Source organism: Coturnix japonica, chromosome 15 (assembly GCF_001577835.2).
Source record: "Coturnix japonica isolate 7356 chromosome 15, Coturnix japonica 2.1, whole genome shotgun sequence".
In the NCBI taxonomy this organism is placed as follows: Eukaryota; Metazoa; Chordata; class Aves; order Galliformes; family Phasianidae; genus Coturnix; species Coturnix japonica.
This window is the reverse complement of record NC_029530.1, coordinates 4,990,553-5,018,505: the sequence shown is the minus strand read 5'-3', so window position 1 is coordinate 5,018,505 and position 27,953 is coordinate 4,990,553. Positions and strand designations below refer to the sequence as shown.

The following is a 27,953-nucleotide window of genomic DNA, read 5'->3' as shown; positions in this document are numbered from 1 at the left end:
CTGGAACGTTTCCTGATCTGTGGTGAAAGTGTGGGTCATGCTGTTCCACTGCTGTCGGGGTGACGTTGCACTGCATGTTTGTGATTGAAGGATGAGTTGTTCTGAGAATGTTTTAAAATACATTTGGAAACCACCTGCACTGGGAGGTTAGTACTGCAGGCGAACAGAAGGTTGTGTAACCTACAGCGGGTACTTAGGAGGCTTGGAAATAAGCATAAGTTAAATATGATTTAGGCAAATGTATTAACAGACACCTATTTCTGTCAGGAGTAGTTTTATTATACAACTATGAAATCTCCATCGAGGCAGTACGAAGGAAATCTGTCTGTTTAATTCTTCTCCTTATTCCTGCTCTCCTTTCCCATGAAAAAAAAGAATATGTAGAATGCCTTCCAGGATAGCATTTAAAACTACTTGTTTGGAGTCTATGAAAAGCTCTGTGCATGTGTTTGCTTACTTAGACATGATGCTGTGCATGTACACAAACAGTGCTGCAGTCCGGTACTGGGTACCAGTGGACTAGAATTGATGTGAGGTTGTTTTTTTGTTATAGTTTATAGGAAAAAACACTGTTTTTTTAATATTACACTTGGACACATTGGAATCTTAAAGTATGGACACAGTTATGCAGCTTATAACACTTGCACTTGCCAGACAGATATTAGATTTGCATCCATTACATGTGGTGGTTTCATTTCTTGTGGAGCACTTCTCGTGATATCACCATGAAGGCATCTAAGTAACACCTAGTTTAAAAGCAAAAGTGGAGCATGGCTTTGTGTACTGGCTTTCTGAGAGAGCTCTTCTGCAGAAACAGGTATGCCTGCTCTCAGTGGCAGTGGAAGAGACGTCTTCCATCCTGTAACACAGGCTGACACTCTTGAAGCCAAGAGTGGCTTTTGCCCCAAGGAAGCTGTCCTGCTTTGAGATACTGAGGTTGAGTAACTACAGATCAAGCAAGTTTCTAAATCCTTTTGGCTGCTGCTGGGAGTAATGCATGAGCTTCTTCATCCTGAAGAGCCTTTGGAGATGATTAACCTGATTCCCAGACGTGTGGGCTCAGCCACTGACTCATGGTGCATCTGAGTAGTGATGTGATAACAGAATGCTGTCATCCTAAGCAGCCATTGGGAGCTTTGCTCCCCACTCCCACATGTTTTCTTAAATTATTTCAGAATCTTTGAGGCAACCTGTTATTTTCAGAAAGAGTTGTAACTTGAAAAGGAGTCAGCGACATCGGTCAGATCTTTCTGCCTATCAGAAGTAGCCAGTCAGAAAGACCCTGAAGGAAGGGGCCCTTCAGCCCACGAGGCTGGCAGAGGTGAATGCCATCTCGCTGTGGCCTCATGTAGTTTCTGGATGAACTCGCAGAGCAGTCCTGGTGTCTGCATCCCGTCTGCCTGTGGATCTGTCAGCAGGGATCCCATCTCACTGCCAGGTCTGTGAAGCACAAAGAGCCAATCGCCTCGCAGACTGAAATATTCTCAGTTCACTTTCACCATGACCTTTTCTGTCCATAAGCAGCTCCCATAACTAAGAACGAGGTTTAAGAGAACGAGTGCTGATGCTGAGAAAGAAGATGTCTCAGAGCAGCATTTCACAGAGCAGATGCTGAAAAACCGGACAATAGGGAGGAAAGCACAGAATGTAGCAGTGCTTCAGTCAGAGTATCTGTGCATGACCATTAAAATGCAGTAAGAAAGATAGCAAGCATATGTTTTAAGTATTTTGAGCAGTCACTATGGTAACTATAAATTGTAAGTGTGCTGCTAGTCAGTTGGGTTAGTGAATCTGTGGCTGCATGTGGCACACTTTGCAAAATTAATGAATACTCTTTCATGAATGATTTATCCTGACATCTAAAGGTTAAAGTGCCTAAAGATGCTGAGGGGTGGTTTTTTATATCGATTCATAAATAATTAGCTGTGTGTAATTAGTTAAAGATTCCTAGTCAGATAGATACTGAGCTCAGGGAGCTATTCTGGCTTCAGATTATTTGCTGTGGCATTTCAGGAGCTTCAGACCAGCCCAGGCATTATAATTTCAGTGGAAAACTGTAGAAAGCTGCCAGCTGAGCTGCACCATCTTTTGTTAAAGGCACACGAGAAGTCTGCTCTGAGGCAAGAGGGAGGGCAGACTTACTTAACTGTCCGTTACTTATCTCTGACATCCATTTCTGTCTTGTTCTACACAAAAATCTGCCATCTCTCCACAGCCAACCAGGAAGATAAAAAGGATGAGGGGGATGCAGGGTTTGTACTTCAAGTTTTGGGGCATCTCAGAAGTGCTGAAAGCAGTTAATTCTGAGGTGAATGGCACTGAGCAAGCAGAAAGGAGAGAAGAGATGGAGTGGTGGGGAGAAAATAATTACCTTAAAAATACTCAGTTATAACATTCTCAGGAGTCCTCAGTTACTTCAGCATGTCTTCTGTGTTGGGGCTTTGTGGTTTTGATGTAGTTGCTGCATTTGGTTGGTGGATTTTTGTTTGTTTGCTTGCTGTGTGTGCCTGCCCCAGAGACGCTTTTCAGTGGAAGTTGTTGCTGGTTCTGAGGGCCCTGCAGAGTCACAGGTGTCTGTTACTGCATCCCAAACCAGACAACAGCTTTAGGGATAAATAATTCATCTCGATACAGTGGTACAGAAACCAGTACAGATCAGTAGTACAGTTATCCAGGCTGTTACAATAGCAAATCCAGGGATTCGATAGTACAACTATCCAGGTCAAAATGACAGCAAATCCAGTATTTCATCAATACAGGGTGAAGCTTAACAGCTGGGAACGCAAACACAGTTTTCTGTGGTGTGTGTGGCACCAAGAGGTGCTCCATTGCTGTGCTGCACACCTCTTGTGTGCACAGGGCCACAAAACAGCTTAACACCTCTCACCAGCTCACAGTGGTCACTGAATGGTCTGTGGCTGCGTCTGCATTGTCTTGGGAGAAAGTCAACCACTGTAAGGATGTGTGCACCCTGTAGACTCTCCCATGTTGTTTTGTGAATGTGATATTCTGATACATTATAGTAAGGAAATAACTCTTTGTGTATTAACTGTGGGCTTTTTGTGTTTGCGTTTTAGCTGGAAGAGGAGAGATCAGTACTCAATAACCAGTTACTAGAGATGAAAAAGAGGTAAGGTTTTTTTTCTGATACTTGTAACTGTACAGTCCTGCAGAAAACTTGGCAGAGCATTATACAAAAAAAAGCCAAGAAAAAGCATTTTTCTCTACTGTATCATATTTAAAAGTATTGAGGCTTTTAGCAGCCTGGGCTTACAGTTCATGTCTTCCACATTTATTTATAAAAAAGGAGATGAAAATATAATCATTAATATAAGAAAATATAAGAAAAGAAGCAGTAGTTACCATTTCCCCTTTAGTTTGTTCGTCTTTATTCCTCTTTAGATTGTTCATCAGTCTGATAAGTGTCCTCAGATCCTCACTGGTCAGGTTCCTAAGGAGGGAGAATGCAGAGATGATTAGGATTGATATTAAAATAAATAAATAAAGGCTGTTATTCAGCCTTTGTTGGATCATGCTGAGATCTGAATCTCACTGTATCCGTAGTTATTGCAGTTCATTCAGCACTGCTATTAAATACCAGGAGATTTGTCCTGGGTGTCTGGGGCATCCATTTGTAAACTGCTGTTCAGTCAATGGTCCCAAGTTCCAAAACATCCCATCTCCCTGCTGTTAGTAGGGAAGCTGATTGGCTGCACACCACAGCGTGTTGAGAAAAATGTTGTCTTTTCAGAAGTGATTATATAAATTCTTAGAAAAAGGGGCAGATCTCCATGACACCAAGTGTGCTCCAAGAAAAACAACCAAGACTCTGTTAGAACTTCCTGCACTAACAACACTTCAGCATTCCTGTGCATCCTTGGCTACTCAGTATATATACAGAGTCTGTTTTTATTCCTTAATTATCTGTTATTTGGTGGAAGGTGATTCATGCTCTGTTATATCTCACCCTTCTCTTAAAGGACAATATGCACATAGGATATTACACAAGCTAAAGCCTTCTTAGAGACTGCAACAGTTCTATTAGTCATTACACAGATGGACAAGTCAGCAGCTGAAGCTCCAGCTTTAAGCAGCCTCATGAATTGGATCGCAGGGTCTTTAGCTGTGTATAGTAGCCTAAGTGCCATTTATACATGTTAACATAACAATTCTAGAGTAAGCTATAAAGAGCAAGCTGTGTGGCTCTCATTTTCCTTCTCCTGAGTTGGATCTGTCGTGTCTGCACCACACATACACTCAGCAGTTGATTCTGTACCTGTTTTTACTCTTTGTGAGCTGCCTAAAATAGCCAACATGAATATGAAATCATCACAGTGAACATTGATGTTACTTTCAGGGTTGTCAGGTCCATCTACCTTTGATCACCTTTGGTTACAATGGGATGCCCAAGTTTCTGATTGACTTTAATGACATTTCTCTTTGGTGTTGAATAAACTCCAATACGAAAGATAAAACAAGAAGCAAGTCAGAGTCATTGAAGCAAACTGTAGACCATGAGGGCTTAAGAATGGAAGCATATGGTCTTATTTGCCAACAAAAGCAGGCTGAATGAAGAAGTAATAAAACAAAATAGTGTGTCTCTGAGTTCCCCAATTGCACTGAAGCTGGTGTGGAGCAGAGATTTCTTCCTTTTGTTCTAAGAATCTGTAATACTAAAACAGAGACATCTGCTTGTCTCAGTTAGGTCAGATCTCCAGCAGTAATTTCCCACCTTCCTTCCATTCCGCCCACAGGAGTTTAGCAACTGCCAATGAAGCAGTTTGTCTGGCAGTGACAGATCAGTAGCTGTGAATCTGATGGGGTTCTGTGTTACTTCAGTCCGTTAGGGTCGTTGTGGGTTGCTAACTGTCTGACTGTCTTTGAGCTTGCGCTATTTATCGATACTCATTTCACTCCTCTCTCTTCCCTTTCCTACCCTTGCTTCCTTTGCTATATCTGTGTGTCTTTAATGGTAAGACTCAAGAAAGTCTATCCACGTTATAATAAATAACTTTTTTTTTTTTTAAGTATAGCTGTTGTACATATTTTGGCTGCCTTTGTCCCTTGGTGTCTTGCTTCTGTTTTGTAAAATACTCAGCTATATATATATGTATAAATATATATAAAGTCTATATTTTTTACAAAAAAAACAGCCCATGGGTGTGCGAATTTAGTTCTTCCTTGTAGTACCTGGCATTTCTATTCCATGTTTCTAACTTTTGGTTCTTGTTATCTTGCATTTTTAAAGCTTGCCCAGTAACACTTTAAGGTACCTGCTTCATTCTTAGAATGTCTGGTTTTTGTAGTAAGGGAAGAATCTGGGTGATGGGCTTTATTCCAATTAATCATGATAACAAACAAAAAAACCTGTCAGTCTCTGGTGACTTCCACACGCTGCTCAAAGTACGTTGGAACCTCCTGAAAGTGCAATTTTACATTGGCACATGAAGTGACAGGTTTTTTTACATCCCTCCTGGCGAGCAGATATTTGGGACATGGGCTCCCAGGGAAGAAGTTTCAGTTCAGTGCCTCCACTTTCCTGCTATTGAATGTATTGCCTCTCGTATGAGTCACAGCGCAGACGGTGCCGAAGCTGAGGTACCAGAGGGGCAGGCTTTCTGCTGATGCTGGAAGTGAACTGTGATCCCCACTTAAGTAATGAGTGAGATTTACCTACTGTATTGGTAGGTTCTGCAGTCTGCATTTTAGAGGGCCTCTAACCAGAGCAGTAAAGGATTGTTTCTGTGAACACCGCTCTGTAAAGAAAATAACCAGTGCTGTAATACAAGCACCTTTCCCCCACCGCTTGTTTTCTTTCCTCTGTCCCTCTTTCTTTCCTGTTGTGTTACAGTATTCTCAACTCCTATATATAAATATATATTTACATGTTTACAAACTGTTTATCTTTTCCAACCACCTGAATTCTTGTGCTTCCTTTTTACAAGGCCAACAAATGGTAATGCACCATATCTGTACAGAAAGCGTATGTCTGGCCTTCATCCCTAAGATGAGGATCTGACCAAACAGCGGAAACAGTGGCTTAATAGCAAGTTCCTGAGCATGAGATGAGTCACTGGGGTTTCCATCTGCCTTTTAATGCAGAGTGCAGAGCAAAAGGAAAACCTGGGCAAAGTGTCAGGTAGGAGAGAGTTTGTGAGGAGCATCCTGCAGGTGTCCTTTCCCAGTGCAGGTCTGTGCATTGCAGCAGCATCCTGGACATTTGTGGGATGTTACTTTCCCACACTGCTGGCATTTAAAAACATGGGTTAGACCTGAGTGTGTGAGAAATGGTACTGAAGAGCACTGGGATTCTCATGCTTTTAGTGTTCTGTTCAATCAGACGTGTTAAAGGATAAAGAGGAGGTCTGCTAAATGCCACTGCCCTTTATGTTAACAGGAGTGCAACTTGTATTCAAAGGCAAGGCCGTGCAGTCTGCAGCTTGTTGCGTTTCTCTTTATATCAATTCTCTCATTGTAAAAATACACCAAAATCACCCGTTGGTTCTTTTTTGGTAGTTGCACCAGCTTTTCTAAGCCCCAGATTCTCCACTTGCTGCTTCTTTTCTGAGTATAATGTTAACAATGAAAGAATTGCGTTAACTGTGCTCTCCTTGTTGAGTTTCCCATTTTATCAAGTTGCTGAATTTACTTTATTTCATGCTCTGGGTATCATGGCTCTCACTAACCACAGACACTGTGGATATAAGTAAATTCAGTTTGGACCTGTTAGCTCTCCCCCACCTGCAGCATATTGTCCCACAGGGATGTGTTCTGCTCTTAGTCCCTTCAGCACACAGAGCATAGTTTTGTGCACTCGCTGAAATGAAATCTCTGTGTTGTTTGGTCTCAGTGGGTGCACACAGTGACAGCTCAGCTCCCATCAGCTCTCAGAGCTTGGAGGAAGAGAAGTAGCTGAGTTCTGGGCAGTGAGACCACGGTCATCTGATGGAGATGTCTGCAGCCTCACAGAGAACTGCCTTCATCTGCAGGGGTCTGGGGAGTTGACAGTCAGCTGCCAGGCACTGGTGGTGCTTTCAGAAGCAGATTTCTCCTTTAAATAAGTAAACAGATCGTGGAGTAGCAAGAAATGGGTGGGGTTTTTTTGTTTTGTTTTAGTTGTTTTTGTGGTTGGTTGGTTGGTTTTTTGTTTTTTTGGTTTTTTTTGTGGCCTTTTTTGTTTTGGTTTTATTTTTTTAAACAAAAACCTGCTCAGCTTGTGCAGAACTTCTGTAGCAAAAGTCCTTCCATCAGAGTACAGCTGCTTTTCAGGGTGTATCCTCTGACTTTCAGGGAGACCTGCTGGCATTAGTGTGAGAACGACACTGCGGTGCTGCCTTAGGGACACTAGCAGGGTAGGGGATGTGGGCAGAAGTCATCTCTCTTTTTCATTAGATAAGTGAAAAAGCTGGGAAGCCAGGCTGTACACATACACAGAAAGGGTCTGTGCCTGCCTGCGAGGATTTCTTTTAAAACCTTTCATGAAGTCAAACAAATCCCACGTGGATTTCTGTGAAACAGGAGTTGTTAAAAGCCCAGGAACACTCCAAGTGATCTGTTTCAGGAAAGAATGATATTGAAATTAGTGAGGACCATCTGATATTTCCAGCATCATCAATGCTTTGCATGACAACGTGTATAATGAGCTTTGCATGCATGTTTTGTTGCTTGTTAATGATTTTCAAGAAGTAACAAAACGCTGCTGTTAGGTTTGGTGGAGCACTGCACAATGTGTTTGTTTATCTCCCCAGTCTATTAACTCGTTTCTTTAAATTCAATCGGATACGATGATTTGCAGATTCTGGCATGTGCTACGTAGGTAAACTTCTTGCTTTGTTTCCACAGTTGTGGCATCTGACACATGTTTATACAAACATAGAATCTTAGTGACGTACAGAACTGATCTTTGTGTTTAAGTACAACTTCTTAAGATATCCTAATACTTGAAGTTGAATTTCTTTTGGCAATGACATTAACTTATTCTTGAGGTGACTCCTGGTTGTGTTTGGTTTTCTTCTAGAGAATCAACACTAAAAAAAGAAATTGATGTAGAGAGAGTGTCATTACAGAAATCCATCAGTGATACCAGTGCCTTGATCACACAGAAGGACGAAGAACTGGAGAAACTCAGAAATGAGGTAAATGAGGAAGAGCAGGAAAAACCCCATGGAAAATCCCATGGCCAGCAGTGTCTGACTTGGAGCTGAAGAGTTTCCTGATTTATTTTACTTTCTTAGCCGTAGTTAAACCTCAGAATTAAATCTTTAGATGTCTGTGTATGCCCAGTTAGGTGAGTGCCGGCCAGTTTGTGGTGGCAGTTTAGCACTTGGTGTGTCGCCTTTGTGCTTCCATTTCATCCTGGAAGACTTAAACATTCTCAAATAACTGTTTCAGATCACAGTGCTCCGTGGAGAAAATGCTTCTGCAAAAACCTTACAGTCGGTGGTTAAGTCACTGGAGTCTGATAAGCTGAAACTTGAGGAAAAAGTGAAGAACTTGGAGCAAAAACTCAAGGCAAAAAGCGATCAGCCATTAACTGTTACTTCCCCCTCAGGTAAAAGCGCTTCTTTATTCCTCTGTGCTTTCAGCTTTAATCTTGCAGACTTTGCAGTGTTAGATGCATAGTAAAAAATGAGATAGTTTGCTATTTTCGGTCTCTGAATAAGCTGTGGATGTTGCACACTTTAAATTACCGGTTGTTTATGCCTGGCTTTTTTGTTTCTCTTTAAAGGTGACATTGCTGCTAATATACTTCAAGATGACAGTGCAGAAGACAAACAGGTATTTGATCTGAAACATCAGCGAGCTAAAAGAGCAGTGTGCCTGTAGGCAGAGTGACACCTTCCCAAATGCAGTTCTTAGCAGAGTTTGGAAACCAGGACTATAACAGACAGCTTTTTGTTTTCACCTTCTGCTTCTGAGGGGAAATGTCAATGGCTGGAGCAGCGTGAAGAAGCAGGCAGGAGAACTACGGGTCGAAACTAACTGCTCTGTTACCGTATGATTCTCACAGATTTAGGAAAAAACATATATGGAAGGGTACAGTAATTGTAATGGACATGTAAAAGAAAGCAGTGCAACAGGCTGCCTGTGACAGCCAAGGCCTAGGATACATGGTTGGAATAGCAGCACTGTTAAATCACTGGAGCCAGTCATACCGATTAAAGCAGGCTTTACTAGTGACATAGTATGTACAGAAGAAGCAGTGCAATTAACCACTTAACTAACCAATTTCTTTTTTTTTTCCCCCTCCCTGAATTCACCTGCTGCTGACAATGCTCTCCTGATCAGCAAGAGGTTTGTTCCACTTCTTGTCTTACTTTCATTTTACTCACTATGATAACTTGCCAAGCATTACTTGATTACTGTCAGCAGCACTTCTGTAGTGCTGCCTGCTGATCTCCGAGCGGCTCGGACTGCTCCAGGAAATGCTGTGTGTGCACTGTGCTGCCTCACTGCCACCTCTGGGGTAGCTCAGGGAGTGACCTGGCAGCCCCTGGTCACTCAGAATTACACTGCTGGGTTTCGTGCTGAAATGGTAACATTAGGAAAAGAGCTTGATCTGTTGGTGGTGGGTTGAGACCTGGTAATGTCTGTCATTTTGAGGCCGTTCCTGTGATGTTTGTGTTCTGTGAACACACAGTCCTCAACCTTCTGACTGTTCTTGTTCTTTAATATCATAGATTGATTTCCTGAATTCAGTGATAGTAGATCTGCAGAGGAAAAATGAAGAACTGAACTTGAAAATACAGAGAATGTGTGAAGCAGCCCTCAATGGCAATGAAGAGGAGACGATCAACTATGACAGGTATAAATCCGAATGGGAAATCTCGACTTGTGTCCTGGGAGGTGCTGGTAGGAGTCAGTTCTGTCAGCTGCACAACACATCAGCCTGGTTTCAGCTGTGTCAACAAACAGGTAGTTTCCTCCTGAGTTGAGGCAGACTGAATCTATTTGGGTCTATTACTGCAGTGTGCTGGGTGGTGCAAAACGATCCGCAGTAGTTACCTGCCACAAATGCTTGTGTCTTGTAATGTATCTGTTGTCAGTCTTGGTTGAGGTCAACCCTTTCCATACATAGAAGTCTTTGCTCTTAAGGTGCCATTATCTACACTTGAGATTCAGTCAAAGAAACAGAATGAAAACCTATTTCATAAATTGTGAGTTCACATCTATGAAGAAGAGAAACCAGCTTCCCTGTGTTTATTTTCAGATAATGCCTCCATGTGTGCTCATGTTTACACAGAGCAGTTTGTGTAGTGAATAGTAGTGTACAGGAATGTGGGGTCCTGTGATCTGCAGGAGAGATTTTGTAACAACTTTTTTATTGACTGCTGTGGTATCTTATTTCGGTAATTGTGAGATAGCTTATTGGGGGGGAAGCAGAACTGCCTTCTTTAGGAGAGAGAATTGCTCTGCTTGACACGTGCTGCTGCTGATGTTGCAGTGAGGAAGAAGGGCTGTCCAAGAAGACACCGCGTCTCTTCTGCGACATCTGCGGCTGCTTTGACCTCCATGACACCGAGGACTGCCCGACCCAGGCGCAGATGCTGGAGGAGCCTCCACACTCCACGTACCACGGCAGCAGGCGGGAGGAGCGGCCGTACTGTGACACCTGCGAGATGTTCGGGCACTGGACGGCCGACTGCAACGACGATGAGACCTTCTGACGCAGCACGTGGCCGGGACCGGCCTGTCTGTGTGCCCGTGGGACACTTCACACAACCAGCGTATCTGTGTGCTGAATGTCAGGACAAGGGATGGTGTTTCTTGACCCCTCGCTCCCTTTCCCTTTGCCCATCCACCTTAGACAGTAAATTGATGAATATTTTCCTCCTCCGCTAATAATTACCCCATTTCCCTTTATTAAACTTAAGTGAGATATAAATAAATGATTTAATGGATGACTTTATGCTGTTTCTTCCCAGGCTCTGGGTTTGTTTCAGCTCTAACACGTCGTGCCCCCGTGTTGTTGGATCTATTGATGGGAAAACATGTATAGGAACAAAGCACTATAGTTATATTAAAGCTTATTTAAAGACTTAAAAAATTATGCTGTTAATTTTCGTATTTGCACTAAACCATTTTAAGGCTGCATTTGTACATTTAGATTTTTAAGCTTTTTTTTGACACTGGACCGGGCTGAGAGCCGCGTTGTGTTGGTTGTCATGTTGGTGCCTCAGTCCCGCAGTGCTGCAGTGCACTGTGCAGGTGGGTGAGGTGCGGTGGGCTCTAGAAACCCATCTGCTGCGCACACCCGAGACAGGTTGAGGCATGCCTTTGTTTTGTTTTTCTTTCACCTTCTATACAGTGAGTGTGTGTGTATATACATATATATATTAAAGTTATATTTTGAGAAAAAAAAGCCTTCGCTCTCTTCTGTTCAGTTCCCCCGGCGCCCAGCAGGGGGCGCAGTGCGGCCGGGCACCGCCCCTGCTGTCACGTGACGCGTCAGCTGACCGTCGCCGCCGTGGGCAGCGATGGCGGCTCACCTGAGCTCGGGCCGCGTGAACCTGACGGCGCTGCGCGAGGCGGGGCGCAGGGAGCTCAGGGAGTTCCTCGATAAGTGCGCGGGGTCCAAGGTGAGGGGGGAGCGGGGAGATGGGAGGGCAGGGGAACCGATGGGCTGTGCGGGGCTCAGCGGCTGTCTGTTGTCCGCAGGCCATCGTGTGGGACGAGTACCTGACCGGGCCGTTCGGGCTGATCGCGCAGTACTCGCTGCTCAAGGTGAGCTCCTCCATCGCTCAGAGCTGCGTTATCCGATGGAGGCGGTGCTGCCGCTGACGCTCCGTCTCCCCGCAGGAACATGAGGTGGAGAAGATGTTCACGCTGAAGCCGGGCCGCCTGCCCCAGGCCGATGTCAGGAACATCATCTTCTTCGTGAGGCCCCGGCTGGAGCTGATGGACATCATCACGGACAACGTGCGCAGGTACGGCCGTGCTGGAGGGACACATTGCCTTGTGCTTGGGGCAGTGTCTGGGTGTAACAAATATTACCAATATCTGGAATCAGAAGGTTCTGGTCACAGGTTCCCTGAGCTCGGTGCCCTCAGTTGGTGCCCAGTGACTCTGTGCCTGTTTGCCCTGATGCTTCCAGGGAAGACAGAGGCCGTTCTCCGCAGCGGGATTTCCACATCCTGTTTGTGCCGCGGCGCAGCCTGCTGTGCGAGCAGTGGCTGAAGGAGCAGGGTGTGCTGGGGTCCTTCATCCACCGGGAGCAGTACAGCCTGGACCTGATACCCTTCGATGGGGACCTGCTGTCCATGGAGTCTGAGAGCGCCTTCAAGGTAAGAACTCGGCTCAGCTTTAAGGCAGCTGCTTTGTGCTGGCTCCTGCAGTCAGGTTCAGCGGCTCTCAAACAGCAGAAGGCCCTGCAGAGCAAATGCATCTCAGTTCTGAGAGCTGAACTGAGCCTGAACTCGTCCATTTGCCATCTTACTAAACACTGCAGGAACAGTCGCTCCACCGAGCTGCATCCCAGCCCTCCAGCTATTAACCACCAGTGCTGTCTTCACAAATCAGGCATTCATAAGGCTTAAAATTACCAGTCATTGCAAAGAACCAGCACGGTTCATGTGGCACAAAAGCTGTGTGCAGTGCTGAGCGTTACAAATTGCGTGTTTTCTAACAACACTGCACCCTAGGACAGGAACTTTCAAGAGATTCTCTCTGCCATCTTGGCTTTATTAAACATGACCAGGAAGGTCTGCAGCTGCTTCTCAAATGCTGTGCTGAGCTGCTGTGTTCTTAGATGGGCCTCAGTAGAGGCTCTTCCTTCTGTCAAACCAGGAGTAGCACATGTTACAGTGATTGGTATCAAATGATTCATGTAGCAGTGCAGATAAGGTCTGTATTTGCCACTGGCCTCAGATTTTTCCCTTGCCTGTGTCTTTGAACTGTTTGTATGGGCCGTGTTCTGCTGCGGAAGCGACTGTCGGATGGACACCTTCCATCAGGAATCCTCCTTGTTGTTTAGGAATGTTACTTGGAGAGTGACCAGACAAGCCTGTACCATGCAGCGAAGGGGCTGATGACTCTGCAGGCTCTGTACGGAACCATCCCCCAGATTTTTGGGAAGGGCGAGTGTGCCCGGGTAAGGTGAACAGCAAATACATCTCATCCTTTGGAACAAGTGTTTGTTTAAATGCCATCTGGGGAGTTTGTTTTGGAATCCAGACATATATTCTTGTAATATAGGAATTTCAGGCTCACAGCCACCAGGTTCTCATTGTCTCTGGTCAAAAGGATGATTATTGCTGTTTTGTAAGGCTTCCTGTCATGCAGGGTTATCTGATTTTAGGTTTTGCACGTCAGTGCGCTACCTTTGTGCTTCCAGCAGGTCCTACTATGGAGTTTAACACTTGGCCACTCTTATCAGAAGGGCTGAATGAAGCTGGAAATGTACATCCTACTGCTCATGCCTTTTTCCCTCTCTCCCTTTGACTGCTGCACACTTCCTTGTTTGTTTGTTTTTTCCTCTCTGATTAACCTGTAGTTTTAATTGGTACCTTCTGTAAGGAGGGAGCAGCTTGAGAGGAAGCCAGTGCTTTGGCCCACTGCTGCCCCACTGAGCTGCTGAGAGTAGCAGCAAAGGGCTCTGATTTTCTTGCCTTGTCCTGCCCACAGCTGACAGCCAGTTTGTACCTTGTGTTCTCTTCCTTTATACAGGATTGTGCCCCTGTACTTGCACATACCTGTACAGCCTAGAAGTCAAATCCATCTGTTATGGCTTGCACTACAGCCAGACCAAAGATGTGTTTTCCTTTCAGCACGTGGCTAACATGATGATCAGAATGAAGCGCGAGTTCCCTGGAAGTCAGAACTCGATATTTCCAGTCTTTGATACCCTCTTGCTGCTGGACCGCAATGTTGATCTGCTGACACCGTTAGCCACACAGCTGACATACGAAGGGCTGATTGATGAAATCTATGGAATTCAGAATAGTGAGTACTGCAGGCCAAGTGGCCTCTGGTCAATAGAAACGCAGTGCATGCCTTCACTGTCCAGCCTCAGTGCCACACTGAGGGAAAGGGAAATAGTTTGTGAAAGGTCAGTCAGGCTGTTCCCCTTCTCGCTGGGCAGTAGGTAGAATAACTCCAAAGTTATTACAGGTTTTATGCTGTCCTGATGACTGGCTGGAAGGCTGCCTCCAAACCTCAGTGGAAGCAGGGTACCTCGTGTTTGCCTTTTGATAAATGCATATGTCTCTGTGTCCCCATGTGAATAATGAGAGCTCTCTTTTAATTAATGCACACCTATTAAGGAGTTTTGGCATTTATTATAGCTTTGCTGACAAGAACTCTTTTCAGCTTAGGATGCAGGTTTCACAGCGTGCTTTGCTTAACTTGCATTGGTGAAGTCCTTATCATAATTATTTCTCTGTATTTGAAAGCGTACGTGAAACTCCCTCCTGAGAAGTTTGCCCCAAAGAAGCAAGGTGAGGGTGGCAAGGATCTCCCCACAGAGCCCAAGAAACTCCAGCTGAACTCAGCTGAGGAGCTGTATGCTGAAATCCGAGACAAGAACTTCAATGCTGTGGGGTCAGTGCTGAGCAAGAAGGCCAAGATCATCTCAGCAGCCTTTGAGGTGAGGCCTGTATCCAACAATGCATCCCCCGGGTGTTCCTGACATCAGATACAGACACAGGCTGTGCTAAGCAGGGCTGTGACCAGCAGCTTGAGCTGCCACCAGGACTAATCGCCACCAGAGAACACTGCTATTATTTTGACTTTTTGCTTCTTCATTTCTGCCACAATGGCAGTGTACCTTAAAAGAAATAGTGTGTGCTTAGCCTCATCTCCTAGAAGATGTCTGTTACTGCAGTATTATTTTGTAAAGGACTGGTCCAGTTGGTGGGTGGCTAATTGATCTGAACAACATCTAACCTTAGGGATGGATTTATTTCTGTAGGAAAGACACCATGCAAAAACTGTTGGAGAGATTAAGCAGTTTGTCTCCCAGCTGCCACACATGCAGGCAGCAAGGAGCTCTCTGGCAAACCACACCTCCATTGCAGAACTCATCAAAGACATCACCAGTGAGTATTCATTTGTTTTACAGTCTGACTAATTGGAATGTAGTAAGATGTATTCAGCTTGACAAAAACTGGGTTTGTTCCACTCTGTGCATCTCTGCGAATGTTAAATGCAGAAAATAAGCTGTCAGTTGCTATTGTACTGGTTTTTATTCTTTTCCCACAGCATCTGAAGATTTCTTTGATAATTTAACAGTAGAACAGGAGTTCATGTCTGGAATTGACACAGATAAGGTAGTAACTCTTCAAAAAAAAATGGTATCTCTCCATACATTTTTCCTTGGGTTGTTTGTTTTGTTGCGTTGGGTTTTTTTGGAGAAAGATAAAACATTTGATCCGGATAATGCCTGGCTCCATCAATGTGTGTATCCTTGTGTGTTTGCAGCAGACTATTTCAAGTGATGCACATCACTGATCCTCCTTAGAGACACTCCTGTACTGTGTGCTCTGCCTGGCTCTGCTCCCCTCCCTTTGCCTGCAGCGCAGGTGACCACAATTGCAGTGCTTTGTACAGGGGCACTGTGTGCTGGGAGGAAGATGCTCAGTAGGATCAATGCTGGTCACTGTTATGTGGGTGGTTTTGAGCTCTCTAGAGAGCAGCTGCATCTCCTCTTTTGCCCTTCTGCAGACACTAGGCAAAACGAGATCCCAGTGGGCACTTTTAACAGGGCTTTGACTAACAGCTTGTGTTTCGTTTTATTTTATTTTAATAGGTTAACAATTATATTGAAGACTGCATTGCTCAAAAACATTCCTTAATCAAGATCCTACGTCTTGTTTGCTTGCAATCTGTGTGCAATAATGGACTGAAGCAGAAGGTTCTGGACCATTATAAAAGAGAGATTCTCCAGGTTGGGCTGTAACTTTTGCATTGATAATTTTCTAAGAAAATCTACCTCAAAGCCTCCTCTGTACTGCTTGTGTATCATAAACAGATGGATCTTGTAGAGGGGTAGTGTTTGACTTCAGGTGTGTACAGACACAGACTGAGGCTTGTTGGGCTGGCAGCTGTGACGCAGGAAGTGCTTAAATCTGGCACATAATATGTAGGTGCAGAGAGTTACACCATGAAGCCTTCTGCAATCATGATTTCAATGCTCTAACTGGGATATGCACCAGGGAGACCTTACACATTTTTAGGTTAAAAAAGAAGTAAAAGGCAAAACTGGTAAACTCTGCTCATAGATCATTGGCATGGCATTAAAAACAACTTCTTCATGTTACAGACTTACGGCTATGAACATATACTGACCTTAAACAACTTAGAAAAGGCTGGGCTCCTGAAGCTGCAGACGGGTGGTAGAAATAACTACCCAACAATCCGAAAAACCCTGCGCTTATGGATGGATGATGTTAACGAGCAGGTAAACAGATGCTTCCACAGTGACAGCTGTATCTATCTGAACAGCACAGGACTGTATGCAAAAGGAAAACTTGCACATTTACGGTGCTGTTTCCAGCATGAAGTAGCAGTCAGATGCTGCTCATTCTCTGCTCTCCCTTGCAGAACCCCAATGACATCTCCTATGTGTACAGTGGCTACGCACCGCTGAGCGTGCGCCTGGCACAGCTGCTGGCAAGGCCCGGGTGGCGGAGCATAGAGGAGGTATTAAAAATGCTGCCAGGACCCCACTTTGAGGAGCGGCAGCAGTTACCCACTGGCCTGCAGAAAAAGCGTAAGTTCTGTTTTGTTTTCACACTAAAGGCGTGTGCATCTGCCAGTCTGGAATGAGGCAAATGGAAACCAAGGCTGGGAGAGTCCAGGCATGTGTCTTCTCTTCCTGTCTCACTCTACTTTAGCTATTCTTTCTGGATAGCTTTCTGGTCTCTGAAAAGCTTCCACTCACATACTCAGCCTGCTATTAACGAACAGCCTATTGAAAAATGGTTGTATATGTGTATATATATATATATGGTTTAACTTTTAATTGGTGTATTAAACCCTTCTTTAGCATTGTGATTTTAATAAGTACAAAGAAGGTCAGCATCTGTTAGTATTAAGCCTGGCTAGACAGGGGCACATTCTGGCAGCAGAGTCTGCATCTCCTGTCTGCTCCTGTGCTCAATAGGCTTCTCTTCTAAATCAGCTCCTAAATTTACTTTAGTTTGAGGACATTCTGAGTTGGACTCACAGTTGTTGGGTAGGAGATATTAAAAGAAAGGCATCCTCTGTCTTTCTGTGTATATGCAGGTCAGCATGGTGAGAACCGAGTCACGTTGGTGTTCTTCTTGGGAGGTGTGACATATGCAGAAATAGCCGCACTGAGATTTCTATCTCAAATGGAGGATGGAGGCACAGAGTACGTCATTGCCACCACAAAACTGATCAATGGAACAACCTGGATCAAGTCCTTAATGGAAAAATTAGAGCCTGCTCCTTTCTAGAATCAGTGGCAAGAGACTGAAACTGAGCAGCCCTGTGTGATACAGGTACATCACCCACTGGTGGGGGGCTCCTTGGCTAGGAGGGAAGCATGCCTCTGGATGATGATCCTGAGATCAGCCCATCATGCAGTTCCCCACCTCCCTGTCTGCACTTGGATTCCCACTGTTTGTTTATGGAACTTACAGTAGCTGAGCAGTGCTGAAAGACGTTAACCATGAAATAAACAATGGGAGAAAGAGATGTATCTGCTTGCACTATGAGTCAACAGTCGAGTGCTGGGTGGGGGAATTTGCCCTGTTCAAACCACTTCCATTTTTCTTTCAGTTTGGTTCTTCCTAACAAGCTCAGAAAGCAGTGCCTCATCTGTTCCTCATTTCATATCATTTAGCCTCTGTGGCTTGCAGGTTACAGCAGCTGAGCTTTCTCACATCCATGAACAGCGACTGGACAAGGGAAAGATAACTGCAGTAAGGAGGAAGCATTAGCTTTTTTTGCTGTATACATTTAGGCAGAGTTTGAGGACAGAAAAAGCAATGAGACATAATTCACAAAATAGAGAAATGAAACAAGGCATTAGGTAACAGTCTCCTTTTGGACCCAGCTGCTCAAGCAGGTTTTCTACCATTCAGCTTCTGTGTATCCTCAGAGCCTCCCCCTCAAGCAGCCAGTGATGCTGAGGGACCTGTAACATGCTGTCCCTTGGGGTCAGCTACTTCTCAGCCACATTCAAGTCCCCTGTCTTGCACGCTGCTTGGCCAAGACATTCACTGGGCTTCTTGCACAGGCATCAACAGCTACATCATGAACTACACACATGCACGTCAGCAGTACTGACTGGACACAACCGACTGCACCCAGGTTGCTAGGGAAATGCTGGTCTTTTACTTCGGCCATTCTGGGAAGGGCTCAGTGGGAGGTGGATTGTTTGTCCTAGGTATATACCCCACCTGACTGTGAAGCAACTCCTGAGTATGAATTAATCATTGTGCCAAGCGCTTATGTTTGAAGGTACACATACACAGGCACTCCTCAGATGGGATGCAGCCCAAAAATAGCTGTGTCAGTAAACCAGTAAGCAGCAGGTTTCAAACAGACACATTTTGTTTTCCTCTGTACAGTTTATAAATTGTGGTACTTGCTGTTGCAGAGCCCAATATTATACAACGGAATTTTCCATGGCCTTGGGGGCTGGGGCACCGGTGCTGCTGAGCCAGCGTCCGCAAGTGGCAGCTTCTGGCTCCAGGGGTGTGCTCTGCTATGGCTGGTGGCTGGGGAGGCAGAGCAGGCCCTGCTGTCTGCCCTCTCCTCTGGTCACTGACGCTATACTCAGACTCTCCACAGCAAACACTGAGGACTCTGTTTCACTCTGAATTTCATTCTTAAGCAGTCATAAAAAACTTCAGTCACATTAAATCACTCTCTTAGTAAACATTTCTGCTCTGTTATCCTGCGTGATGTGTAATGTGTTGCAAAAAAAAAAAAAAAAAAAAAAAAAAAAAAAAAAAGCAGAAGCAACAAAAAAAAAAAAAAAAAAAAAAAAAAGAAAGAAACAACTTCATTTTTTCCTCACTTCAGTCAAAACTGAATCACATGGCAATGACCAGTGCTGTGCAGGCTGTTTTGTGACCCAACATAAGTGAATACAAGAACACAAAGCACAAATTGAACAGCCTGCTTACCTTCTCACTTGGACTCATAAATGCGTTTGCAACACTAGAAGTAAAACCTACTTACATTAAAAAAATTCTTTATGCCAAATACTTGGTAAACTTTAACTTACCAATGACTCTACTGCATATTTTTTGCAGGCTGTTGCCTGCCCACCAACAAGCAAGAGCCACGTGGCTACACAAACTAGACCAAGTCTCTTCCTGCAACTATTCAGCAACAACAAGAAGCCATCCTGACGTTGATTGATTCTCTGGAGGAGCAATTACTGCTTAACAGGCTTCCTGAGCAGCTTGATTATGTTCTGCTTCTGTCCAAGGCCTTGCTGACCATGCGGGTAATAATTTGATAACAAGAGAGCTTAATTTAATTAAGGGGCCATTTTCTACATCATAATATCCTTGTAGGTAAGAGATTTGATTTGCAGAACGTACCCTTCCTTCTGTCTGCATTTGTCTGGTTTACAAGCAAAATAAGAAAACATTACCCAACCTCCACTCAAAAAGACTTTCACATCTCATACAACATTATCAAAAAGCAGCTTTGCTAAAAATAAACATACATCTTACATCTCTCCTCCCCCATAACCACAAATGAGTTGTAGCTCTTGCTCTCCCTCAAATGCAGGAAGGACTTTTTAGGTGTGCAAGGGTGACGGCAGTGATCACATATAGATCACACTGTCTTCAGCACTCACTTTCTTTAGATAGTGGTGCAATTCAGTGTGCACGGTTCTAACCTGCGTTAGATTGCCCTGATGTTGGGCAATCCCCAGCTACGTACAAGCATCCTGCTCCTGCAGTGGCCCACAAGCACTGGGCTCTCAGAGAACAGGAGCCTTCCAGATAACTGAGCTGCAGCATAAAAAGCATTAGATGACATAATACGTCATTACAGGAAAAAAGAGATAGATAAACAAATGGAGGCTCTGACTGGTAACACTGGGAAAGCCATGGTGCTCCAACTCACAAAAAGCTGTCGACAAAAGCTCTCTGGGGAAGGGGGGCTGTTCGGAGAGCTCCGTGCTGCTGTGCTGCACAGCGCAAAGGCGCTCCGTCATATAATAATTGGTCCTGACCACACCTAGTGCATTAGTCCTCGTGTGGGCTGCAAATACAACCTCATTACTCCAGGCTCCTGGACGAGCAGATCAGAAAGGGATCAAACTACAGCACAGACCAGAAGAAAGATATTCAAGGGACAGCGGCACAACAAAACCAGAGAGAAACAGGAACTTTCCAAAGCAGATTCCATCATCTACCTGGGTAAGCAGTTTATGTCTTTGTCGGTATTTCTTTAGACAATTAAAAGTCGTGTAAAGCCTGTAAATAGGGAAACTTTGAACCACAACTGGTTTTAAAATGCAATAGCTTCTATAATATGCATACACCTGAGCATAGAAGAAACACCTGATAGTCTTCAATGAGATCAAAAGAGTGACTTAATTTTAATCAAAATGTGTACTTCATCACAAGTACTTATTAAGAATATACATAAGATTGGCAGGACAGGAGTTCAATTTGCTTTCGCTGGCTATAGATTGTTAAGAAGACGAGAATCTTTTTAGGTTAGCGTTATCTGAAATCTGGTTTTAAAACTCCCTTTATGTGCTTAATCAAGAGTGTGGATGCCTTGGGTCAGGCACGGCTCTGACCAAAATAACAGCAGACTCAGCCAGACAGGAGAGTTTTTTAGACAGGCTTTCACAGCATTAAATCTAAGGAGCCAACAACTTTCATGAAATGTTCAGATTTTATATTAAAGTAACAAACAAGCAACTTGTAAATCAGCATGTACTGTGACTTTAAAATACAGATAGAAGATGAATTCTGTACTGTCTTACCCTATGTCTCCCGATTGAAGGTTATTTTTAAGCTGAGATGGATAGAAATATTTGCCAGTGCAAAACTGCACTTCAACCCCAGTTTTCTTCTCTCTTAAACAAAAGGCTCTGTTTGTGCCAGTATCTCCATTAAGATGCAATTATATCATTAAATATTAATGGTGGCTTCCTTGAAGGCACTGACCACTTTGATCAGAACACACTGTTGGTAATACATCATCAGAGAATGCTCCGCATGGATGCGCAGCCACTGACACGGGGGAGAGATACTGGGCTGAACTGGGGCCATTGCTCCATACCTGCACAACAGAGTAAGCCATATATGCATCTATATTTTAATTTGCTTAGATACCAATCCTGATTTAGTGACTTTGACCTGATCCCTAACTCCTTGTCAACACAGCATAGTAACCCTGCAAAGATCTGCACAAGTCCATCGTGACTTTAGTAATTAACAACTTTCTTAGAAGGATGGGGGCCATTAAGTCTCCTGAACACAACCACTTCTCCCTAAAGCAGAGCTCAACCATCCTAATGGAAAAGACTCATCCAATCCTTCTGGTTTTCTGTTGTACAGAGTAGGGAGGAGCACAGCCATCCGCATACACCCTACCTGCACCACGGTGCTGTGGGGAACGATGCCGGACTCCTTTGCCATCCACTTCCTCAAGGTGCTGCGGGAGCTGCTGGCGTTTGTGTTGTTCAGCTACACGGTGCTGGTGGGAGCCCTGCTGCTCGCCGGATGGACCACGTATTTCTTGGTGCTCAAATGACAACTCCTTCCCTGCTCCTGCAATCCTGGGCTGGCCAGAAGCACCTGCCTCCACCGCACAGCTCGTCCCATGCATCTGCTCAGCACACAGGATGGCAGCCCCTTCCTCCTGCAACGATTCACCAAGCATTTCATTGCATTACCACCTCACCGTAACCTTATTTTCGTATGTAAAAAAGAAAGATTAAAACAAAATACCATCTACATGCACACACCGTTCTGTGTGGCTCTTTCTAGTTCTGCTGCCTCCCAGGCACTGCAGCTTTGCCCAGGGGGTCCCAGCTCACCCCAGGGACTGGCAGGGAAGGGAAGGGAGGGATGCAATGATTATGTACAAGGTTTCCTGTGGTTCTATGAGGTACAACTGGGTAGAGCAGCAGAACCATGGATCTATAGTGCTGTCATTTGGCATTCTCAAGCTCCATGATTTGCAATACTTAAAATACAGGGGAAGCATTAAGAGGTGGCAGAGCTACAGCCCTGCCTTGCACAGACTAAACTAAATCAGCTGAGTTTCACAGAGCACAGATGGGAATTCTGGGTATACGCAGTACAAATTAATGGATTTTATTAGGCCTTTCACTTGTGACTGTACAGGAAACCTTAACTACAAACACCGGGGATCACCACAGCGATAGGTTCAGCCAGAAACAAAGCAGTGCCACGTACTGTGTTAAAGTAAAGATGAAGTAGATCAGAGCGCGAGGCAGCGGGCTCTGTGAGAGCCGCGTTACCAACGGCCGCGCCTCGCGCCCTCCCCACGTGACCGCCCTCCGCGCACGCGCCGTTCAGGCCCACTCCCACCCCCAACATGGCGTCACTTCCGGCGCGCCGCCCACTCCCAAGATGGCGGTGCGGTCCTTCATGCTGCGGGGTTGGTGCTCTCTCCTGAGGTATCGCGGTGACGGGCGGCCGGGCTGGGGCGGCGGTGCCAGTGTGTGTTAGGAGCATGAAGGGTGAGAGGAGAACCGAGCGGTTATCACAGAATCACAGAATGACCCGGGTTGGAAGGGACCTCAAGGATCACGTAGTTCCAACCCCCTGCCTGGCAGGGCCACCAAACATACACCTGTACTAGATCAGGTTGCCCAGGAGACCCCATAAATCCCCATAAAAACCCCATAGACCCCATAAATACCCCATAAAGACCCTATAAACCCCATAAAAACCCCATAAACCCCATAAGGACCCCATAGACCCCATAAAGACCCCATAGACCCCATAGAGACCCCATAGACCCCATAAAGACCCCATAGACCCCCTTAGAGGCCCCATAGATCCGCCATAGATCCCCATAGATCAGGTTGCCCAGGGCCCCGTCCAACCTGGCCTTGAACCCCTCCAAGGACAGGGCATCCACAACCTTCCTGGGCAGCCTGTTCCAGGGCCTAACCACTCTCCTAGTAAAGAACTTCCCCCTAACATCCAACCTAAATCTTCCCTCTTTTAACTTCAAACCATTTCCCCGTGTCCTGCTATTGTCAGCCCTTTCCAAGGGTTTACTCCCCACCTGAGAGTAAGTTCCCTTCAGGTATTGAAAGGCTGCAATGAGGTCACCCCGCAACCTTCTCATGTTATGTACAGAAAATAAATGAAAATAACTCCACTTTAGAGCTTGTCAGCGTTACCAAGAGTTAACAATGCGTTAGCACCAGACAGGACAAAATACATCCCCTCAGTGTCCCGGGGCCCGGCTGTTCGTCGCCTTTATCCCTCAGCACGGTGATAACAACCAGCACTGCCCACCCGCTGTAACACACAGCACCCCCAGTTGGGTCACCTACCCCAGCTGGTTCTCCTGCTGTTCTCTCTGTGTTGATCTCTCTGTGTTGGTTCTCTCCGTGTCCTGACCCTCGCTCTGTTTCTTTCCCTCCCAGGCTCGGTCTCCCCGCACTGTCCGGCTCCATCAGACGCTGTTTTCCTGGTGGGAGCGGCCGCTGGCACCGCCTGGTGGGTGCAGGGCTGGGAGCCGCCCTGTGTGCGGTACCTGTTGTAGAGGTAAGGGAGCACAGGTGATAGATGTGCGGCCCTGTGTGTTACAAGGCGTCTCTTACATGTTCCAAATGCTCACAAACCCGTGCTAAGCATCCTACCAGCTGCTGCTTACCCTTCCCTTTGTACCATCTTGATTAGGGATCACAGGTGTTGATGCCACACAAAGAAATGAGAAAGACAATGTTTGCCTTCAATAACAAATTGCAGGGGAAAAAAGAAAGAAAGAGGACTTGTTTGACAGAAATTTGTACTAGGATGTTGCTGTAGGCTGTCCAGCTTTGTAATTAGCTGTAGTGCTTTTTCTTATCACTATTATTTACCAACAGTATCTAAATTGAAGTCAGTGTGACAATAATGCAAACCTTGTTGTATTTCAGAAGCAGAACTCAGCTTCTCTCAGTAACGATGCCTTGATTAAAAGAGCCGTTTCTTTGGTAACAGACAGCACTTCCACTCTCCTCTCTCAAACAACGTACGCACTGATTGAAGCACTGACAGAGTATACAAAGGTAAGATGAGAGATGATGCACTTTGCTTCGGGTCCCTGGGAAAGTATGGAGTATGGCTCAGCATTCTCTCACTACACTAAATGTGGAAGTTATTTTTAGGTTCATTAGACCTTTCCTCTGATCTTGAACTTAAATTGAAGGGACTCAGAGCAGAACTGAAGAGCAGCTATCGTATTTCTGCACATGAAGTACATAGCATATGCTGCCCTATACTTTTCTTTACGTTCTGTGCCTATTTCTAAGTCCATAACTTTGTGTTTCATCAGAAGAATGGAATAAGCCATATTTAAACTTGAAACAGGAAGATACAATTTTAACTTTACAAAAAAGTGCTAATTTGAATGGAGTATTTGCAGTCCTTCCTCATCTACTTAACAACTGGTATCTCCAAAATTGCCACAGACTAATGTACTTTTACATATTTCTGCTTTTCCTATGCAGTACAGATGTATTTCTGTGGTACTGCGAGGAACTGTTGTAGCATAGGTAGGAAGCAGTGGGCTTTCAGAGCAGGAAATGAGGAAATCTGAGAAGCCCATAACGATGTGCACTCCTGGAGCACCAAAGTTCTGGTGCTCGAGGCAGTCTATACTCCTTCCTCTTTTCAACATGTTTAACAGTAAACCTAAGAGCAAAGCACCTTGGGAAGGTATTCAACGATTTTGTTACCCACTGCATATACTGGAGATTAAATACAGACAGGTTAGTTCTTTTCTTGCTTTCTATGACTCATTAACACCAGTTAACAGTGAGCCAACATCTATAGATTTTCATGTAACTGTGTGAAACAATCCCTTTGCAGGCAGTTTATACGTTGGTGTCTCTCTACAAGCAATACACAAATCTTCTTGGGAAGATGAACTCAGATGAAGTGGATGCAGTTTGGCAGGTGGTAATAGGAGCCAGAGTTGATGTAAGCCACCATCTCCCTTCAGTTGTTACCATAAAGCAGTCAATCAAGAAACTCTAAGTCTCAAGTTGAAGTGTTAGAAAGGAATTCTTTACTAACAGCACTGGATGTGTGCTGGATACTCCCCTCCTATTACATATACCTTGCACAAAAAGGCCTTCAATTGATTCAGAGGTCTTCCTTCCATATTCCATACAGAGTCCCGGAACCTTATCTGTTTAAATACAATTTGTGGTGGAACCTCCCTTGACTACTTCATATAAAGTCTCCTGTCACACACCTTATCTGTTCCATACAAAGACACAGACCCTTCCCATTTTCTAAACAAACTGCAAGTTTGTCCATTAAGGAACTTAATTAGCTGCAACCTGTATCACAGTCAGCAATTTGCCTCTTCAGCTTCTCTCAAGAAGCTGTAGTCTCACTCGCTCACCTTTTCACAGAGGTACTGTTTGGAACAGCACTCAGATATTCTCATATCAAATTGAATAATCCTTCATTTTACTCCTAGATGACAACAAAACAGCAAGAATACCTAAAGCTAGAATCCAGCTGGATGACAGCATTACGGCTTTCAGAGATGGCAGCAGAAGCTGCATATCAATCAGGTATGCTCAACTGCTGACTTAATGTTTAGGCAGTATTTATTCTATGAGAATGGAGTTGGGAAGGACAGGGAATATAAATTCCAACAGTGTACCAGTTTAGAATTAGTGCTGGTTTTTAGCAGTGCTAAGAACTGATTTTATTGGTTTCAGCTCTAGTACAGATGTCTTGGGAACTAGGGCTGGAAACTTCATGTACTGTTTATATCAATAGCAACCATGCCAGAAAATATTTGACAAAGTGTTACATACAAATTTTGTTTTCTCCCTACATAAACGCTTTCACAAAGCGTGCAGAGTCTTGATAGCTGTGAGGTTGAGTTATGGGCTGACTTAGAGCAGATCAGCAAAAATATCAGGGCTGAGAAAGAGGAGGAAAACAGTAAATAAATAGGAGCAGCATACCTGTGTAGGTGCGATTTCCTGATGAAACTGTTGAAAAAGACATGGAATCTGTAGGAGCACAGAACGTGGAAACACCAGGTGACAGTAGGCTCAATTACTTCATGAGGACCAAAAGTGCCTATGGCAATAAGTGGGCAGGGCTTCTTTTTCCAGCCCAGCAGCACAAGCTGATCGGTCTGACTGGATCCTGGCTGAAACCTGGCTGGGTGGGAAGAATTGGGAGGGCACAAAAACCTTCATAGGCATATTGTTTAAGGTAAATCAACAGTAAGTGCTGTTTAGCATTAATATAGCCCAAGAGCCATCAAAACACTTAGCAAAGCAGGTGATAATTACAGACATTTCTTTCCTTAATTGAAGGTTTGCTGAGTGCTCTTCTAACCCTATATATTTAAATGGCTGCTTTTCAGGTGCAGATCAAGCCTCGGTGACAGCTCGCAACCACATTCAGCTAATCAAATCACAGGTGCAAGAAGTGCGGCAGCTGTCCCAGAAGGCAGAGACCAAGTTAGCTGAAGCTCAAACAGAGGAGCTCTTAAAAGCTCAAGGAGAGGAATCTTCATTGCCTCAGGGTATTTTAGGAAGTACAGATGCAGGTGAGGACCCTTATCTCCGGGAAGACTGACATGAACTCTGGGGTCACTTTAGAATATGTGATAATCAATCAGAAACTTAAGGGTCCCAAACATTTAAGTGTTGGATAGCAGGAAACCTCTGAAATAAGCCTGTGATTCCATTTCCCTCCCCGTTATCCCAGATACAGATCAAGTCAATTCCAAGAATCTGAAAGGCCTCGACCATGTTTTAATTATGGATTCAGTTATTTAAGTGTTTAACTATGCAACTGTGAAAATTGCTATCAACAATAGCTTGTTAATTTTGTCTGCTGGGAAGATCCTAGCAGTGGTTTGGTATGTTTGTGGGAGCTCTCAAACATAGAAGCTAAGTAGGTATCAACCAAAGAAGCGTATTTAAGTTATTCTTTTTAACTTGTGTAGTAAATGATGTCTGTTAGCAGATATCTTTATTAAATTGGGCAAATTCATTTCATTCCAAGTGTGCCCACATAGATAAAAGATTAAGTGCTATTTTCTGTTTTGACTTAAAAGCTTGTAACAGACCAGAGTCTGACAGCTGTATCTAATTGCACTTAATTGCTGTCAGGGGAATTGTTTGCTGTAGAGCTGAAAACCTGCTATGGACTTACCCATGTTCCTCTTAGAGAAGTTTTGCACAGTTCAATGTGACTGCCTCTTTCACCCAAGTAATGTTTGTAATGTATCTGCCTTCCCCAGAAGGCAAAAGGAAGTTTGATTTTCAGGGCACTGTGGTTACAAAGTAGTTGTGGAAGCTGCTGCAGATTTTATAAAACAGTAAACAAACATGAGTTTTACGTATTTGAATGCTTTCCAGCAAAAGTTTTCAAGAAAATGAAGATTATTTTCTCTTTCTGTAATCTTGATGTTTCACTACAGGCTTCAAAACCACAGGTGTCTTCCGTTGTGTTCATTTTCTAACTTCACAGGTTAATGTGAAACGAGCAGCATTAACTGTACAAACAATAAAACTTCAGCTGAGATTGCTTTGTGGAATCGCATTGGTGAGACAGAACTTTACCAGTGTTGATTTGACTCAGTTCATCCCCATTCAGCTTTTCTAAGAGAGCACACAATCATAAGATTTTGCACTGCGCATTAACATCAGATGCTCTACATCTGTGTTGAAGTTGCTATTACTAAACTGAGTCCTCCTTGACAGAGTATTTTTTCAGCTATAACATGAGCATTTGTCTCATTTTGTCTGCCTTCAAACAACTGCAATCTCAGCT

The 27,953-nt window shown here is 44.4% G+C and overlaps 4 protein-coding genes across 29 annotated transcripts in view; 3 read left to right on the top strand and 1 right to left on the bottom strand.

Annotated features, from left to right (window-relative positions):
- Positions 1–10,909, top strand: part of CLIP1 (CAP-Gly domain containing linker protein 1) — a 58,179-nt gene extending 47,270 nt beyond the window's left edge. For 15 of the 22 annotated variants that reach the window (XM_015877841.2, XM_015877842.2, XM_032447758.1 and 12 more), the window contains 8 exons: positions 3,078–3,130; positions 5,249–5,269; positions 8,018–8,135; positions 8,392–8,551; positions 8,729–8,778; positions 9,289–9,294; positions 9,681–9,805; positions 10,445–10,909. In XM_015877841.2, the coding sequence (XP_015733327.1) occupies positions 3,078–3,130; positions 5,249–5,269; positions 8,018–8,135; positions 8,392–8,551; positions 8,729–8,778; positions 9,289–9,294; positions 9,681–9,805; positions 10,445–10,667 (756 nt within the window). In that variant the 3' untranslated portion in view covers positions 10,668–10,909. The other 7 variants (XM_032447757.1, XM_032447773.1, XM_032447771.1 and 4 more) reach the window with 4 other exon arrangements.
- LOC107321203 lies at positions 10–22,742 on the bottom strand. Of its 3 annotated transcripts, XR_001558489.2 has the most exons (4): positions 22,371–22,731; positions 21,543–21,810; positions 3,364–3,451; positions 10–2,556 (listed from the first exon to the last, which is right to left on the bottom strand). XR_001558489.2 is itself a non-coding variant. In XM_032447787.1 (3 exons), exons 1-3 carry the CDS (start codon positions 22,650–22,652, stop codon positions 3,444–3,446), a joined length of 558 nt encoding a protein of 185 aa, XP_032303678.1. In that variant the 5' UTR covers positions 22,653–22,736; the 3' UTR covers positions 3,137–3,443. The 3 variants fall into 3 exon arrangements, 2 of the variants coding, with proteins under 2 accessions (XP_032303678.1, XP_032303677.1); XM_032447787.1 differs by lacking the exon at positions 10–2,556 and having other exon boundaries at positions 3,137–3,451; positions 22,371–22,736; XM_032447786.1 differs by lacking the exons at positions 10–2,556; positions 3,364–3,451 and having other exon boundaries at positions 20,347–21,810; positions 22,371–22,742.
- On the top strand, positions 11,443–18,849 carry VPS33A (VPS33A core subunit of CORVET and HOPS complexes). Of its 3 annotated transcripts, XM_015877869.2 has the most exons (13): positions 11,443–11,579; positions 11,659–11,724; positions 11,800–11,927; positions 12,095–12,284; positions 12,974–13,090; positions 13,767–13,941; positions 14,391–14,584; positions 14,909–15,035; positions 15,199–15,266; positions 15,746–15,883; positions 16,259–16,396; positions 16,540–16,708; positions 17,224–18,849. In XM_015877869.2, exons 1-13 carry the CDS (start codon positions 11,478–11,480, stop codon positions 17,415–17,417), a joined length of 1,806 nt encoding a protein of 601 aa, XP_015733355.1. In that variant the 5' UTR covers positions 11,443–11,477; the 3' UTR covers positions 17,418–18,849. The 3 variants fall into 3 exon arrangements, with proteins under 3 accessions (XP_015733355.1, XP_015733356.1, XP_032303671.1); XM_015877870.2 differs by lacking the exon at positions 12,974–13,090; XM_032447780.1 differs by lacking the exons at positions 15,199–15,266; positions 16,259–16,396; positions 16,540–16,708; positions 17,224–18,849 and having other exon boundaries at positions 15,746–15,857.
- DIABLO (diablo IAP-binding mitochondrial protein) lies at positions 22,503–27,704 on the top strand. Its single transcript, XM_015877883.2, has 6 exons — positions 22,503–22,594; positions 23,579–23,699; positions 24,074–24,205; positions 25,008–25,118; positions 25,627–25,723; positions 26,536–27,704. Exons 1-6 carry the CDS (start codon positions 22,548–22,550, stop codon positions 26,748–26,750), a joined length of 723 nt encoding a protein of 240 aa, XP_015733369.1. The 5' UTR covers positions 22,503–22,547; the 3' UTR covers positions 26,751–27,704.
- The last annotated feature ends 249 nt before the right edge of the window (positions 27,705–27,953 follow it).